General features: G+C 48.6%; 1 protein-coding gene across 2 annotated transcripts in view; it reads left to right on the top strand.

Moving 5' to 3' along the window:
- BLVRA (biliverdin reductase A) overlaps nucleotides 1-17,354 on the top strand; it is a 53,918-nt gene that overhangs the window by 6,262 nt on the left and 30,302 nt on the right. Inside the window, exons 2-3 of one of the 2 annotated variants that reach the window (XM_021078651.1) lie at nucleotides 4,218-4,275; nucleotides 8,545-8,577. In XM_021078651.1, coding sequence (XP_020934310.1) covers nucleotides 8,566-8,577 — 12 coding nt within the window. In that variant the 5' untranslated portion in view covers nucleotides 4,218-4,275; nucleotides 8,545-8,565. The remainder of the gene's footprint in view (nucleotides 1-4,217; nucleotides 4,276-8,544; nucleotides 8,578-17,354) is intronic. The other variant, XM_003134889.4, reaches the window with a different exon arrangement.

Below are 17,354 nucleotides of genomic sequence, written 5' to 3'. Positions count from 1 at the left end.
AGTTTCTCTGATATTTTGTTGTTGCTGTATAGAAACACAACTGATTTTTGTATATTTATTTTGTGTTGGAGTTCCCGCTATGGCACAGTGGGATCAGTGGCATCTTGGGGGCACTGAGACGTGGGTTTGATCCCTGGCGCAGAGCAGTGAGTTGGGGGTCCAGTCTTGCCGCACCTGCAGCTTGGATCTGATCCCTGGCCCAGGAACTCCACATGTCATGGGGTGGCCAAAAAGAGAAAAAAAAAAAAAACCTTGTCTCCAGAAACTTTGCTGAATTCATTTGTTAGTTCTAATAGTTTTAGGGTAGGGTCTAGGATTTTCCACTCATTTGTCTGATATAAGTATAGCTGTTCCTGCTTTCTCTTTGAAATATCTTTTGCCATCTCTTCACTTTTAGTCTCTGTGTCCTTTAACGTGAAGTAAACATAGCTGAGGCTTGTGGTTTTGTTTTTTTAATGCCTCAGCCACTCTGTGTGTTTTGATTGTATGTAATCCATTTGCATTTGAAGTAATTATTCACAGGTATTTATATAATGTTGCTATTTTGTTAATTGTTTTCTGTTTGTTTTGTGGTTTCTTTGTTCCTTCTTTCTAGCCATTGTCCTTTGCGATTATATGATTTTCTGGGGTATTCTCTGATGTATTTCTCTTTCTCCTTTGTGCATCTACTGTAGGCTTTTGCATGGTAGGTGCTATGAGGATCTATAAACTAGGAACATGTTTATAATAGTCTATTTTAAGCTGATTGCACCTTCAAACATACGCTAAAGTTCTACTTTTATACATTTCCTCCTCCACATTGTATGTTTTGGTGTCATGGTATACATCTTTTTACATTGTTTTTCCATTAGCAGGTTATTGTAGTTACAGTTATTTTTAGTGCTTTTGTCTTTAAACCTTCATGAGAGAGTTATAAGTGATTTACCCACAATCATGACATTAGAATATTCTGTCTTCAACTACATACGTACCTTTACCAGTGAATTTTTCATGTCTTTCTCTTACTGATTAGTATCCTTTCATTTAAACTCGAAAAGCTCCCTTTAACATTTCTTTTACACCCAGTATAGTAGTGATGAACTCCTTTAGCCCTTGTTTGTCTAAATAACACTTAATCTCTCCTTCATTCCTGGAGGACAGCTTTGCCAGGTGGAGTAGTCTTGGTTGGCATTTTTTTTTTTCCCCTCAGCACGTTGAATATATCATCTCATTCCTTTCTGGCCTACAAAGCTTCTGCTGAAAAAATATCCTGATAGTCTTATGGGGGCTCCTTGTATGTAGCATGTCGCTTTCAGCTTACTGCTTTTAAGCCTCAATCCTTGTCTTTAACTTTTGAAGGTGTAATTACAGTGTGTCTTAGTGTGGGTCTTTTTGGATTTATCGTCATTAGTCTGTTTTGGGCTTCATGGATCTGGCTATTTGCTTTTTCCCCTAGGTTGGGGAAGTTTTCAGCAATTATGTATTTGAATAAGCTTTCTGCCCATTTCTCTCCCTCTCCTCCTTGACACCCTATAATATACATACAGATCCACTTGTTCCTGCCCGTAAATGCCTTAGGCTATCTTTGCTTTTTTTCATTTTTTTTCTTTTTGCCTCTCTGATTTTATTAACCCCAGTGTTCTTCGAATTCACTTATCCTTTCTTTTGTTGATCTAGTCTGCTGTTGAACCTCCATGTTGAATTTTTCAGTTCAGTTATTGTATTCTTCATTTCTGTGGTTTCTCTTTGGTACTTTTCAATATTTTTATCACTTTGTTGAAATTCTTACTTTGTTCATGTATAGCTCTTCTGCCCATGATGAGTGTCTTTTTGTCTATTTTGAACTCTCTATCAGGTAAATCATTTATCACTGTTTCTCTAAGATCTGTTCTTGGAGATCTCTCTTTTCCTTTGTTTGGAACACATTCCTCTGTTGCGTCATTTGCTGAACGTCTGTGTCGGTTTCTGTACATTAGAAAAAATAGCCACACCTTCTAGTCTTGAGAGAATGGTCTCATCTAGGAGATAATCTCATCTACCAACCTTGCCTGAGCACCTGGCTATTTCTCAAACATTTATAATTGTTGAGGCTGCCTTTTTGTTCACAGTGGCTCCTAGCAGTTGAGCATGTGCCAAGACCCATCAGTGTTTCAAAGGGGAGGACTGCAGTCAGTACCTAGATCCAGGCTTTTTAGATGTCAGACCAGCACCTGGGAAAGTATTTTGTTAAGCCCCTTCCATGGAGAAACTGGCAGGTGGGCTTTTTTTTTTCTACTCCCTCTATGCTGGGTTCAGATGTACAGCCATGGGGATTGAGGGGAGGAGATGTGCCCATTAAGAACTGCTTCCTTGGTGCTACAGTCCTCTGGGACTTGTGCATGCAAGCCACATGGCTCCCAGAGCCAGGTGAGCTGGGGGCCCAACCCTAAGGCAGTAGCCACAAAATCTGGGGGCCAGACATGTGTACAGGAGCCTTCCAGGGAGGTACAGGCAATTTGCTTTTATCGTTGGGGCAGGCTGGAAGGAGAAGGTGAGGGAGCTATATGCTGGCTTCCTCAGTCTCTGGGGAAGATCCCAGGAAGTCCCCAGGTATGTGCTTATGATAGAAGCCTGACCCTCAGGCAGCAGCTTGTAAAGTATGCAGATAAGCCCCTTTACAGGAAAGGCTGGCAGATGGGCATTTTTGCCTGTACCCTCTGTGTTAAGTTCTGCAGGGATGGCTACAGTGAACTGCTTAGGAACTGCTTCCTTGCTGTGCTCTTGTGGGTTTGCTGAACACAAGCCCCATTGGCTTTTACAGCTAGGTGTTTGGAAGGGGGCTGTCCATCGAGTTTGAGTCTTAAAATTTGGGATGCAGCATCGAGACCCTTCATTCCTCTGAGAGAAGCTGGGACTTGGGGGTTTCCTTCTGATGGTATGGCCCTGTGCTTGGGGGGGTTGGTTTTTGACAGGAATATGTCTTAGCCTTTCTTATCTGTTTTGATGTGACTATTTTCTCATTCACAAGATGTGTACGTGTCACTGGCCTCATTTCTGGGCCCCTTTCGGAAGGGCTTGCCCCACTGTAGCTGTACATTCACTGTGTGTGTGGAAGGAAGGGTGCTCAGGAGGCTTCATGTTGTTATCTTGGTCAACTTTTTTTTTTTTTTTTTTTTGCCTTTTCTAGGGCCGCTCCTGAGGCACATGGAGGCTCCCAGGCTAGGGGTCCAATCGGAGCTGTAGCCGCTGGCCTACGCCAGAGCCACAGCAACGCTGGATCTGAGCCATGTCTGTGACCCACACCACAGCTCACAGCAACGCCAGATCCCCAACCCACTGATCGAGGCCAGAGATCCAACCCACATCCTCATGGATTCTGGTCAGATTCATTTCTGCTGCACCCCACAGAAACTCCCCAACCTATCTTGAAGAGCATTATTATGGAACTTTTACATGTTAAAAACGAGAGTTAACTTACACTTTCTCTGCCTGTGTGGAAGATACATAGGCCTTTGCTCCCTGCCCCCACTTGGCATTTGTGCTGTGCCCAGGTGGTCCAGCAGTTCATGGCTCCCAGCAGCACTTGGCCAGAAATCTTTCAGCAATGGGAGACCAAGGTTTTGACCTGGCCTTTCTGGGGGATCGGTGCCTAATGACATATATGGGCCAGAATGTCCTGATCTCAATCGGTATTTAAAATTGAGTTGCACACTGTTTACAATTACTTGAGTTAATAAGCTGTTCTTCTGAAGAACAGTCACACCCTTAGGGGTTTAAATACAGGATGTCTGATGATCATTCCCTGGGGAGAACGCTTTGACCCCTGATAGAACGTTTCTCCTCTCTCAGTAAAAAGCAGAAGCTTTCCAAGTGGCCCTGAGGAGGAATAGAAAGGACCGGGAGCAGGTGGGAGCGGCTCGAAAGCTGGGGTGGGGAGGACAGTGGCTTCCGAGGAGCGTGTCAAGGTGAGCCTCCCCTGGCCAGCACTGGTGTGCCTGGGCCTTGGGGGCAGCAGCTTTCCTGGCACTGATAACCTGAGCTTTGTCCTAGTTTGCGCGGGTCTGTCTGCCCTTGAGAGGACGGGAAGAGAAGCGCATAACCTCCAGTCAACCAAGCCAAACGCAAAGAAAGCTAAAACACAGGGGAACAAAAAGAAAAGTAGAAGTGGGTGAGAATTCATGGCACATCAGCACTGGAAAGAGGGAGCAGAGGTCATCTAGGTACGTCTGAGCTCACCACCCCCCACCCCCTTTCTCAAGGTGCAGGAACCAAGGGCACTCAGAGATCACGTGCCCCAGCCCCTAGGTCACACAGCTGGTGGGTACCCAAGCCAAGGCCAGAACTCTGTTCTCTCTCTCTCTCTCTCTTTTTTTTTGGCTGCCTCATGCAGCAACTTGATGTAGGATCTCAGTGCCCAGACCAGGAAGTGAACCTGGGCTGCAGCAGTGAATGTGCTGAGTCCTAACCTCTAGACCACCAGGGAGCTCCCAGAACACTGGCCTCTTGAGTCACAGACAGGCTCTTTATTTCTCAGAGGGATCGCTTGTCTATGTACCTGAGAGTTCATACTCCAACCCCGTTTAGTGGACCTGCTGCAGTAGCTCTGGGGGGACAGAACGCTATTTGAAAATGCTTTAAGCAGGTTATTTATGCAAAAGCCTTAACTTTTTTCCTTTAATTTTCTAGTGAACCACTGTAGCCTGAGCTGTGGTTTGTGATTATGCAGGAATTCAGGAACTAACTCAAGGTTTTTCTTCTTCTTCTTCTTTTTTTTTTTTTAAAGTAGCTTCTCTTAGAGAGTCGTACCATGTATTTCTGGTTGGGAAGGATGAATGGTCAAACCTAATTTAATTTATAGACTTGATGCGGTCATAGGCACAATCCCTGTGGGATCTTTTTTTTTTAACTTGATAGAGCTGTTCAAAAATTAATCTAGAAATCTGAGCAAGTAAGAATGGGGAAGAATACTGGACAAAGGAATGAGAGAATTTGATCTACCAGATAGAAAACATATTCTAAAGCCACAGTTATTTAAACAATGTATTACAGGCATGGGAACTGAGGTTTATGGCATAACAGAAAAAGTGGAAGAAGGAATACCCATATTCAGAGTAATGTAGTATGAGCCACAGAGGAAAAGGATGAAATAATCAATAGATGTTGTGGGAATAACTATTTGGAGAAATTACATCAGTGTCTTGTCTCATGCCATATACCAAAATACATTTTTTTAATGGCCGCACCCTTGGCATATGGAAGTTCCCAGGCTAGGGGTCGAATCAGAGCTCCAGCTGCAGGCCGAAGCCGTAGCCATGGCAACACCAGATCCTTAGTCCACTGAGCAAGGCCAGGGATGGAGCCTCCATCCTCACAGAGACTATGTGGGTCCTTAAATTTCCCACAGTGGGAACTTTTAAATAGAATTTTTTAAAACTGAAGTTAGTTCACGTACAATGCTGTGTTAGTTACAGGTGCACAGCAGAGTGATTCCTTTAGAGAGTGATTCAGTGATTGAGAAATAGTTACGTATCCATTTTTTTCAGATTCTTTTCCCTTATGGGTTATTAGGAAATACTGAGCAGAGTTCTGTGGGCTGCACAGTAGCACCGTAGGCCCTTGATGGTCTGTTTTATCTGTAATAATGTGTATCTGTTAATCCCACACTCCTCATTTATCCCGCCCTCCCATTGTCTGTGCCTGTGCTTCTGTTTCTGTTTTGAATATAAGTTCATATTTATCTTTTTATTTATTTTTTTTGGATTCCTCATATACGGGATATCATATGATGTTTGTCTTTCTCTGACTCACTTCACTCATGACAATCTCTGGGTCCATCCATGTTGCTGCAGACGGCAGTATTTCATGCTTCTTGATGGCTGAGTAGTATTCCATTGTGTTTATGTGCCCCATCTTCCTTATCCATTCAGTGGACATTTAGGGTGCTCCCATGTCTTGGCTATTTATGTGTATTTATACATACGTGTGTGTGTGTGTGTGTGTGTGTGTGTGTGTGTGTACATATACATGTATAACTGAATCAGTTTGTTGTATTAACACAACATTGTAAATTAACTATACTTCAATTTAAAAAATGGTTAAATATTGGGGGGAAAAAGAAAGAAATGGGAAGCAGTGAGATTGCAAAGTCAGAGGTCACTTGCTTGCATTTGGAATTTTAATAGCCGTTGCTAAACCCCAGTAATATCTGAGAGCATCTCCCTCCTGAACCTTGACTTGGGCAAAGGTCAGTCTAGCAGAGCGTCTGGGTAAAGTCGGTTCATTGTTCCAGGAGTCACCAGATTTTCCTTTTCTGGAACTCAGAGAGCGGTCTAGAGCTGGGACAGACCTTAGCGATGACATCTAGCTATTCAGCCGACACATGAGCAACCTGCTTGGCCACGGCCACCGGGCTCGTCCGTGACTGAAGCCGGGCCAAATGCCCTGTCTCCTATTTATCCTAAAAGCTGTCTGGAAAGGTCTCTGGGGCAGGCTGGTTTGGCTCTAGAACCAGAAAGCTGGAGGTCACAGCGCAAGGCCACAGCCCCATGACCGTGAGGCCCAGCCCCGCCCCCCCCCAAGCTCCCAGTCCCTCATCTGTGAAATGGAGTTCATACGAGCCTTTTCGCCAGCATGTCAAGGGTTCGGGTTCACGCAGAGAAAGGAGCTGATCCAGGTGGTCTGGAAACTGGTCGTCTTCCTCATGGTTCGTTTCCTGACCTCCCCACTCACCTGTAAGCTCCTGGGGAGAAATAAACCCACGTTCTTAACACGATCAGTAAAGCACCATAGAGGATGGGGAGGCGGCCGGGCCAGGCCCTCCGAGGAGTCCGTGCCGTCCAGCTTGTCGCCCAGCACGCACCCTTGACTTAGTTCTGGCTGGTTCTGGCTTTGCGGTCAGCATCTGGGTTACCCTTCTGAGGTTTTTTTATGCAGGAAGACTTCACGCCCACCCGGACCCCCTGGGATCTGAGAAGAAAGCTCACCCTCCTTGTCACTCATCCTCTGCTTTTTAGGGTCTGTCTTCTAGCAAGTTCCCCTTTATTTTCCAGGAACCATGAAACGGCTCCAGATGGCAAAAGGAAAGACAGCGTGTGTGCTGGCCGGTGCGGTCACGAGACCCGCCGTCTGAGCAGGAAGGAGGGAGGGGCGGGGAGAAGGGACGGGAATGACCGAGAGCGAGTTATTTTCAACACCCAGACCGGATGACCATCCCGGCTGAAGTTAGGATCGCCAAGAATCAAGCAGATGCAGGGTTCCCTGGTGGCTCAGCAGGTTAAGGATCTGGCTTGGGTTGCTGCTGTGACTCGGGTTTGATCCCTGGCCCAGGAACTTTCCGCCTGCCACCAGCGTGGCCAAAAAATAAAACGGGTGTTATGTTTGCCATTGCCAGTCTCTGTTAGTTCACTCAGCTTAACCCTTCCTGTATTTTGAAAGAGTAAGATCAAAAGCAGGGCTGGGTCCAAGGACAAGGGCTGCCATAGCCTTCCCTTCCCAGAGGCCCCGGGGGGCCCTCCTTCCCCTCCCCAGCTCCCAGGAGCGTCCTTTAGGTTGGCTTCCTGGACACCCCCCAGGTAGAAGGGCCAGAGGCTTCTGTGTCCCTTCCTCCTTCACCACTGGTCACCCACTCACCATCCTACTTAAAGTGGCAATTCTAACAGCTCTGAAAACGAATGAGAAAGTTCCTTCTTTGGGGCCTCTCTGTCCTACTCTCAGTTCTAGGGATTCTCCAAGTGGCTCTCTGACCATCCGAGCACCGTCTCCTGGAGGCCTGTAGAAGACGAACATTCCTGGGAGCTCCCTGGTGGATCAGTGGATTAAGGATTTGGTGTTCACTGCTGTGGCTTAGATTTGATCCCTGGCCTGGGAGCCTCCTCGTGCCACAGGCATGGCAAAAAGAGAGGGAGGGGGAGAGGAAGGAAGAAGGAAGGAAAAATGCACATTCTTTCCTGTCCTGTAGAAACTCAGGGAGTGTAGCCAAAAAGGCGTATTTTCAGCAGGCAGTCCCAGGAGCACATCAAAGCTGGGAACCTCATTATTCCACACTCATTCCGTATTTCTCTTCCCTCTCTCTCCTCTTTCCCTTCATCTTCCCTTTCTCTTTCCTCATTCCTGGCGACTCCTGCCCTCCAGTTGGCCCCCCTCTGCCTCCTCGACGCTGAGGCTTCAGAGTAGCCCTTGAAGTGTTCTTTGAACATATTTAAGTCCTTTGGAAACTCAGCCGGGAGAGAAGAAAGAAGTATGTACTTCTTACTGCCTTGTTTGTCCCCAAAAAAGAAGAAGCTATTGGACACCAGCTTTGGGAAGCGCATCATTCTTTGAAGTACACAGAGGCGTCTCATTCATAGCTGAGCTTCCCGTGTAGGAAGCAGACCTCGCTGGCTGGCTGTGTCCTTCCGAGAGATGTTACTGGTGTGACACTGCCCTGGGTCCCCTCACTGGAGGCCACAAGGTGGTGAAGGCATTTGGAGAATTTGGGGCCAGTGAGGCAGGACACGGGGCGGGGAGCGGGGTGGCCAAGGGCAGTGTCTGCATGGCATTTGGGGTGCGTGCCGCCAGCGTCCTGAACCTTTGCTTTTGTCTTCACAGCTTCTGCGGAAGGCGCCCAAGATGGATGCAGAGGTGAGTTCGTTAGAAGGTCCAGTTCAAGGGATGCTTTACTTGCAGGGTCCCTCATGTCTCATTTCCCTCCAGAGCTGGAAGAAACATGAGCATAAACTTGAAACCATCTCCCTTCCAACCTGCCCACACCCACATGGCTGCAGGTGATAAGGAAAGAATGAGGCCTCTCTGAGTTCTTATCTGTGTCTGTCCAGCTTCAGTTCAATTAGAACCTCTCTACTTCATTAATCCTGAAATGGCACTCGAGGTCTGGGGTGGAGCAGGACATGGGGGCTGCTGGGCCCTTGGGTTATTCTGTGGACACGTAACTCTGCTTACCAGGACCTTTCTCTGCAAGGGCGCCTGGGTCTCACCTCCACTGAACCTGTTCTTTGATCCAGCAGGATGTCCAGTCTCTCTGTCCTTTTGTTTTGTTTCCTGACCAATCAGCCCCCTTTGCTTTCAGTCCCTGCTGAGTCCAGCCGAGACCTTGGGGTCCAGCTTTTCAACCGCTCTTGTGCTCATGTCCCCAATTCCTTTTCCTCTTTGATCCCCCATGGCTGCCCCAGAGGCTGTCCCCACCGGATGGTGGTCTCGGGTGAGTGGCACAGCTCCATGCCCTTTGCAGCCAGCTGATGCCTCAAAGCCTTCAGTGGGTTGCTCAGTGCACCCACCAGGCTCCCTCCGTGGCCCCCGGCAGCTCTCTTTCCCTTTGCCCGGAAGGCCCAGGTCTTCTCGTCATCACTCCTCCCAGCTCCCTCCTCATTCTTAGCATCTGGATCACCTTTCACGTTACAGAGAGAAATTGGAACCATCAGTGCCTGCCTCCCCACTTGTCTCGCTCCTCTTTTCCTAGTGGAAGGAATGTTTATCCGTGAGAGAGCTCAGGCGGCGAGTACCAGAAACCCAATTTAATGTGGTTTAATCCTGGAGGTCCACATAGAGGGCCGGCCTCGGGGCAGGTTGCTTCGGGGGCTCTGGGATCTCATCAGGGCTCCAGGATCTAGTTCTCTCTGCTCTCATCCAAGTGTTGGCTTCCTCCTGGAGGTATAGTTACAGGGTAGCTGCCAGCGGCAGTTGGGACCACATGCTTCTCATTCACTCTGAGCAGGAGAGAGAAGTGGCTTCCTCTAGCTCCCCCAGAAGACTGGGAATCTTTCTTTTTCTTTTTCTTTTTTTTTTTTTTTGTCTTTTGTCTTTGGGGGCTGCACCCATGGCATATGGAGGTTCTCAGGCTAGGGGTCCAATCGGAGCTGTAGCCGCCAGCCTACACCACAGCCACAGCAACTTGGGATCCGAGCCTCGTCTGCGACCTACACCACAACTCACGGCAACACAGGATCCTTAACTCACTGAGTGAGGCCAGGGATCGAACCCGCATCGTCATGGTTTCTAGTCTGACTCGTTTCCGCTGTGCCACAACAGGAACTCCTGGGAACCTCTTTTCTTGAAGCCCCACCAAATCCCTCCTTCGGTCTTACTGGCCAGAACTGGGTCACATGCCCATTCCTGGACCAGTTGCTCTGTCAGGAGCCAGGATTTTGCCAACTGGCTTAGACTAGTCAGGCCCAGCTAGAGCAGCTTCCCCTCTACCTGGGGCTGGATATGGGAAGAGGGAAGGGGAGTGGACATCGGGAAGGGACCGTCGCATCCTGTCCCGGACATTTCTGGTGACAGTGTGTCGAGGGAGAAAAATGCACCACCTGAACGTTGAGAGTCGTGTTTCATTCGGCAGATGGGAGCCAGAGAGGTTAAGAGAGGAGCCTGGATACAGAGGCATTTTTTGCAAAGAAGCCAGGTAGCTGAAACCTCACGAGATGACTGTTAATTAAAGAAAAATGGACGTAGCAAGCAAATGAATTTATCACTTTTCTCTGTACGGAAAGATGCACGAGTCTGGGCTCATTGAAGTCACTCCTGTGATATGCACCTTAAACTGTCGAGGGCCAGCGGCCTGTCCTTTCCCACCTCAAGTCCCCTCAGGGGCGGCTGCCGAGGCTGCTGGCTTGATAGACTCAGAGACATGCTTTGTCTACTGCAGGGGCAGGCGACCCTCCGTCCAGACTCTGAATTGTGGCTTCTGCCGCCTGTTCAGACCTTGCGCTGCCTCTTTTACCAGCTGCCTCGATCAGCTCATCTCTGCTAGCTCTTTCCCACACACATTTCCAAATGCTTTAGTTTTTTTGCTTTCTTCAGAACAAAATCACCCATGACGTCTGTCAAGCTGCTGTAATGGTTTTTCTCATCCTCTTCAGAGGGGGCTTCTGGACAGAGGTGGCTGCAGGTGAGTCCAACCTGCTGCACGCTGCCTTCTCCTCCTACCATTACACTGAAATTCATCCGTAATAGTAGTTTTCTTAACATTTATTACCTTTAATAATGTAAATACGTAGTCCTAGGACAAAATGCCAAAGCTACGAAATGGTTTTTTCGTTTGTTTTTTTTTAGGGCCGCACCTGCGGCATGTGGAGGTTCCCAGGCTAGGGGTTGAATAGGAGCCACAGCTGCCAGCCTACACCACAGTCACACCAACACCAGATTGGAGCCGCATCTGCGACCTACCCCACAGCTCATGGCAGCGCCAGATCCTGAGCAAGGCCAGGCAGGGATCGAACCCACAACCTCATGGTTCCCAGGTGGATTCATTTCCGCTGCACCACAGGGAAACTCCACAAAAGCTACAAGATGTTAAATAGTCAAAAGTGAGGAGTTCTTGTTGTGGCTCAGCTGTAACAGACCTGACTATTATCTGTGAAGCCACAGGTTTGATCCCGGGCCCTGCTCAGTGGGTAAAGGATCTGGCGTCGCTGTGGCTGTGGTGTAGGCCAACCCCTAGCCTGGGAACTTCCATATGCCACAGATGTAGCCCTAAGAAAAAAAATTGGCCAAAAGTGAGTCTCTCTACTACCCCCTCCACACCCCTCCCCTCCCCCCACGGCCTGACCTCTGTTAACGACTTTCTGGGGCCTCTGACCCCTTATCTGACTCACTCTGATTCTCCCGGTGTTGGAAGTTTGGAAGGAAGAGTATAAACTGCATTACCATTAAGCTCAGAGCACCTGGCAAGTAACAGGTCTACCAGCGACCCCTTCTGTCCCATCGTTTAGACCTTGCCTTCGTGGGTGGCTTTTATCTCTCAGCTTTTAAAATGTTCCCAGACCTTAGATCCCCCTCTTAACCGTTCCACCTTCTCTTCTGCCTTAATCACCCTGCGACCACCTTCTGGGACCCCTTCCCTTTGCCCTTTGCCCTTTGCCCTTTCCTCTCCGATCCTAGTGCAGCCTAACGTGGTCCACACTGGCACTCGCGTGCAACCTCAGCGGCTCTCTCTGGAAGGACACCTCCCTGCCTGAATTTCCATCGCCCCTCTGTCTCACTGCTTTTGTTACCGCCCCCCCCCCCCACGTGGACTGAGGCCGTGTGCCTTGTTTATCGTGGTGTCCCCACGGCCTCTGGCCTGCCGCCTCCAACCTCCTCTGTCCTCAGCTGACCACAGAGGGATGATTCAGAGCCTGTTTAGTGACCGCGTAATGCGGTCCAGAGCTTGGGTGGGTGGGGAGAAGGTGGAGGAAGGAAGACTTGCAGGGACGTGAGGGCGGCTGGAGGCGGGGGCGGAGCAGGCGGTCAGCCGCCCTTGGCCCTTTGGGCTCCGAGGCTTTGTCGGATGCATGAATGACTCCCGGGATTTCCAGCATGTCAAGCTGGGTGCCTGGCAGAGTGCACGGAGCCCCTGGCCTTTGCCCAGAAGTTCAGAGCACGGCCAGGCAGGTGGGGTGGGTAGTTGGAGTCTCGCACAGGACACGAGGGTCCAGGTCAGGGCAGGACGGCCAGGTGGAAGGGCCCAGGTAGCATCTCCCTGGGACTGGAGCGTGAAGGAGAGAATGGCCCCCAGCGCAGGATGCGGGAGTGGGCAGCGGAAAGGTGGGCGCCCTCCCCCGCTCGGCGGCTGCGGGAGAGAGAAGAACGGGGACAGCACTGAGCTTTAGGAACCTACGCAACGGGGGTGCAGGAGCAAGAAGGAAAGAGGTGACCTGTGACAGAGGCGTCCTCGCTGTGAGGCGAGGGAAGACAAAGAAGGGGGAATTGGAGTTCCCGTCGTGGCGCAGTGGTTAACGAATCCGACGAGGAACCATGAGGTTGCGGGTTCGGTCCCTGCCCTTGCTTAGTGGGTTAACGATCCGGCGTTGCCATGAGCTGTGGTGTAGGTTGCAGATGTGGCTCGGATCCCACGTTGCTGTGGCTCTGGCGTAGGACGGTGGCTACAGCTCCGATTCAACCCCTGGCCTGGGAACCTCCATATGCCGCGGGAGCGGCCCAAGAAATAGCAACAACAACAACAACAAAAAAGACAAAAGACAAAAAAAAAAAAAAAAAAAAAAAGAAGGGGGAATTGAAAGAAGGTCCAGTGGATGTCCCATCGTGGCGCAGCGGAAACAAATCCGACTGGGAACCAGGGGGTTGTGGGTTCGATCCCTGGCTTCCCTCAGTGGGTTCGGGATCCCGAGTGGCCATGTTGCTGTGGCTGTGGTGTAGGCCGGTGGCTACAGCTACGATTCGACCCCTAGCCTGGGAACCTCCATATGCCGAGAGTGCGGCCCTAGAAAAGATGAAGACAAAAAAAAAAAAAAAAAAAAAAAAAAAAAGATTCACTTAAGTGTCAAATAGGAGGGAGGTCCAGAGCAATGCGGCTGAGGGAAAGCTCTTGAACCGGCGAGGAGCCGATCTCAGATGACCTGTGAAGAGGCAGAGAGGGGCGCCAGTGAAAACCAGCTTCAGGCTGGGCCTGGTGGGAGCAGACGGAGCTGGAGATGGGAGGAACCAGCTGATGTGCGGGCAGTGGGCAAGGCAGGGCCAGGGGCCGAGCTCCCAGAGGTGGGGCAGCCGACGATGCCCAGCACGTGGGGGGAACCCAGGAGGAGAGCTGGGAGTAAGTCCTTGGCTGTGCAAACCACAGAGCCCTCCTCTGCTGGGAGCGTCCCTTGGATTTTACCTCTATTTTAAGTGTTTGTATTTTGGATAACATACATTCGCATGACTTCAAACTCTAAAGGATTTAGCAAAAAAAGAAAAAAGATTACCTGGAGGAAGTCCTCTTCCCTCCCAGCTACTCTGTTCTCATGCCCCCAGGCAACCAAGCTCGCTAGTGTCTTGGCTGTCCTTTCAGAGAGATTCTAAACACTTTCCGCTGCCCCCCTACACCACAGCCACAGCAACGTGGGATCCAAGCTGCATCTGAGACCTATGCCACAGCTCAGGGCAACGCAGGATCCTTAGCCCACTGGGCCAGCCAGGTATTGAACCCGCATCCTCATGGATACTAGTCGGGTTTGTTCGTGCTGAGCCACGATGGGAACTACCCCCCCACACACTTTTTAGCACAAACTAGAGCACAACTCACACTGGTTCTGTTTTGCTTTTGTAACCTAACACTATGTCTTGGAGATCAGTTCCTTCCAGTACCTAAAGAACATCTGTATTCTTTTTTATAGTTGGGTATCCTTCTGTTTTAAAGGTACGCCGTTATTATATAACCAGCATGCTGTTAACAACATAGACGTTATTTTCAGTCTTTTGCTGTTACAAGTAAGGCTGCAACAAACCTGAGGCTTTCCTCTTGTGTATATGGCTTAGCGAAGAGTATTTGCATGATAAATATTTCCAAGTTGCTCTCCAGAAAGACTGCCTGTCTTTCCCTCCTTCCTGCAGCTTATGAGTATGCCAGTGTATGGCATTTTCCCGTGCCAACCAACGTGTTATCAGACTTTTTGATTCTTGTAAATGAGTGAAAAATATTAGGTTGTCTTCCTATTTGGAGTCTCTGTTCCCCCTCCCAGCATCTGCCTTCAAACATCCCACCTTGAACTTCTACAGTGATTTGACATTTTCTTCCACCCTCTTTAGCACAAAACAATTTTTCCCCTAAGTTGGCAGATCATGTGTTCTCAGTCCCAGCTTTCTCTGAATTCCATCATCAGATCTTGAGCTCCCAACACTCAGCTTCTCTGAGTCCAAGGCAGGGAGATCAAGCTCACTCTGCGACTGTAATTTGGTCCTGAATTAGGGTTTTTTTTTTTTTGTCTTTTTAGGGCCACACCTGTGGCATATTGAGGTTCGCAGGCTAGGGGTGGAACCACAGCCACAGCAATGCAGGATCCGATCCGCGTCTTTGACCTACGCCACAGCTCACGGTGGTGCCGGATCCTTAACCCCCTGAGTAAGGCCAGGGATTGAACCCGCAACCTCATGGTTCCTAGTCGGATTTGTTTCTGCTGTGCCACGATGGGAACTCCCTGAATCAGTTTTTGAGTCACTTTGCTGTTTCTTATGTCTGTCCCTTTCTGTCTTTTGAAACTGCTCCAGTTTCTTTATTCCTTAAAATGCCACTTCTATAGGGCTGGGCATATAGAGCAATTTATCAAGGATTCAAGATAGCAGAGCATAGCAGGGAACTGAAATGGAATTTTCTGGAAATCCATTGCCTGCCCCTCCGCTGGGCATGTCTTGCTGTCTCCTTTCTTGGTGTACTTCAGCCTCCTCATAATCTGCAGGTACATTCCCCTTTCTGCCCATCTTTCTCCCCCTTTCCTCTGCTTTTTTACTGGTTCTCACCTTCCAAAGTTTAGTTCCCATTGCGGAGCAGTTTAGCCATCTCTTTGACTTCTTTAGTCTCCTTATATTTGGATTTTCCAGTTAGGATTCTGTTATTTTCTACTCTAATTCCGTTGTGGTTTCGAGCAGACAGTGTATGCTCGTAGTTTCCTTTCTGAACACACCTTGAAGAAGCCTCATGTAAAGTGAACAGGTGCAGGTTAAATGGTCTGGCAAGTCATTTTTCTGAAAAATAAAGTTCTTTCCCAAAGAGGGACTGAGCACTTAGTATGTCAGCAATTCCACCTGTATCTTGTCCCTTTCAGTCAGTTTTGCAAAGAAATGTTATTTAAACCAAACTTGGAAGCACTTTCAGTCTCACACCATGCAAGCCAGGTTGTGTATACAAGTTTTTGTGTATTTTCAACTGTTGAAAAGGAAAAAGCAACTTGGCTTCTTACAGATAATGATACGGTTTCTTCTTCTTCTTCTTCTTTTTTTTTTTTTTTTTTTTTTTCAGAGCCACACCTGCGGCATATGGAGGTTCCCAGGCTAGGGGTCCAATCAGAGCCGTAGCTGCTGGCCTACACCACAGCCACAGCCATGTGGGATCCAAGCTGAGTCTGTGACCTGCACCATAGCTCAGAGCAGTGCCGGATCCTTAACCCACTGAGCAAGGCCAGGGATTGAACCCACATGCTCATGGACACAAGTCAGATCCGTTTCTGCTGAGCCACGACGAGAACTCCTGAAGCTGTTTCTTAACCTCATGGCTCTTTTAAAGCTAATAGAAACTTAGGTTCCTGGTTGTTTTCTGGAATATAGTAATTCAGTGGTTAATCTTAGGAATGCCATAAACATTGAATCTCACAAGGAAATTGCTTGTCTCCATTTTTTTGGCAAAGGAAGAAACAAATATTTGGTCGGGTGTGTGTTTTGGCTGTATATCGCAGATTTCTCTGATGACTGCCTTACTGCTTTTTGTATGGAAGGCTGTCAAAAAATAAATAAAAATAAGGAAGCTAGATTTGTGACCCAGAAGGTACTCCTGTTGTCCGCTGGGCATCGCAGCCAGTCCTTCTTCCCACAGTCTCCCTGGACTCAAGGAAGACGAGCCTGGAACTGCATTTCCCAGGGGTCCCCTTTCAGGTATGAGTTGGCCAGTTGGAGGCTGAGGGAAGAAAGGCTTATTCGGACGGCCCCATCGCAGTCAGATGTGAGCCAGGGTTTTGCAGTAGTAGGCAGTCAGGCTCCAGGGAATCACTCTCTCCCTAGCTGCAGGCTGAGAGAGGCTGCAGATGCCTCGTAGACAGCCTTGCAGCAAGGCACGCTCTGGAGAAGCACTTGCCTCAGTCAGGCAGGGGGACAGTCGGGGACGTCTTCTCTGGCTTAAGCTCCGCAGTGGTTGCAATGGTTATGCAAGCCTCTAGTTTCCTGTGCTAAACTCTACGCTTAAAACACATTAAATGGTTTCTCTTTTCCAAACTGGATCCTGACTGGTACCTTCCTTGGGGGCTTTATCAGTAAGTCGTGTGAGAACAGTGGTACAAAGTCTAGGAGACAGGAGGTGGAGGTATATACTGTTTAAGTTTCTTTCTTTTTTTTTTTTTTTTTTTTTTGCCTTTTGTCTTTTTTGTTGTTGTTGTTGTTGCTATTTCTTGGGCCGCTCCCGCGGCATATGGAGGTTCCCAGGCTAGGGGTCGAACCAGAGCTACAGCTGCCAGTCTACACCACAGCCACAGCAATGCAGGATCCGAACCGCGTCTTCGACCTACGCCACAGCTCACGGCGGTGCCGGATCCTTAACCCCCTGAGTAAGGCCAGGGATTGAACCCGCAACCTCATGGTTCCTAGTCGGATTCGTTAACCACTGCGCCACGACGGGAACTCCATGTTTAAGTTTCTTATGTGTGAAATGGTACAATGTCACGTTAAGGTCAACTGTGGCAAGTACGGTATGTATCATATACAGGCCTTAATATAACCTCTAAAAAAAAGTTACAGCTGCTAGCTACCAAATAAGATAAAATGGAATCACTAGAAATACTCATTTATCTAAAAAGAAGTCAGAAAAAGAAGGAAAGAAGAGCACATTGGCAGATAGAAGACAGACAAGATGGTAGGTTGGAGCCCAGCTGTATCAATAATCATAGACTAAGTTGTCCAAACACCGCAAGGCAGAGATTGTCAGACTGAATCAAAAGTAAGAC

This window comes from Sus scrofa, chromosome 18 (genome assembly GCF_000003025.6).
Source record: "Sus scrofa isolate TJ Tabasco breed Duroc chromosome 18, Sscrofa11.1, whole genome shotgun sequence".
Classification (NCBI taxonomy): domain Eukaryota; kingdom Metazoa; phylum Chordata; class Mammalia; order Artiodactyla; family Suidae; genus Sus; species Sus scrofa.
This window is presented reverse-complemented; position numbering and strand designations above follow the sequence as displayed.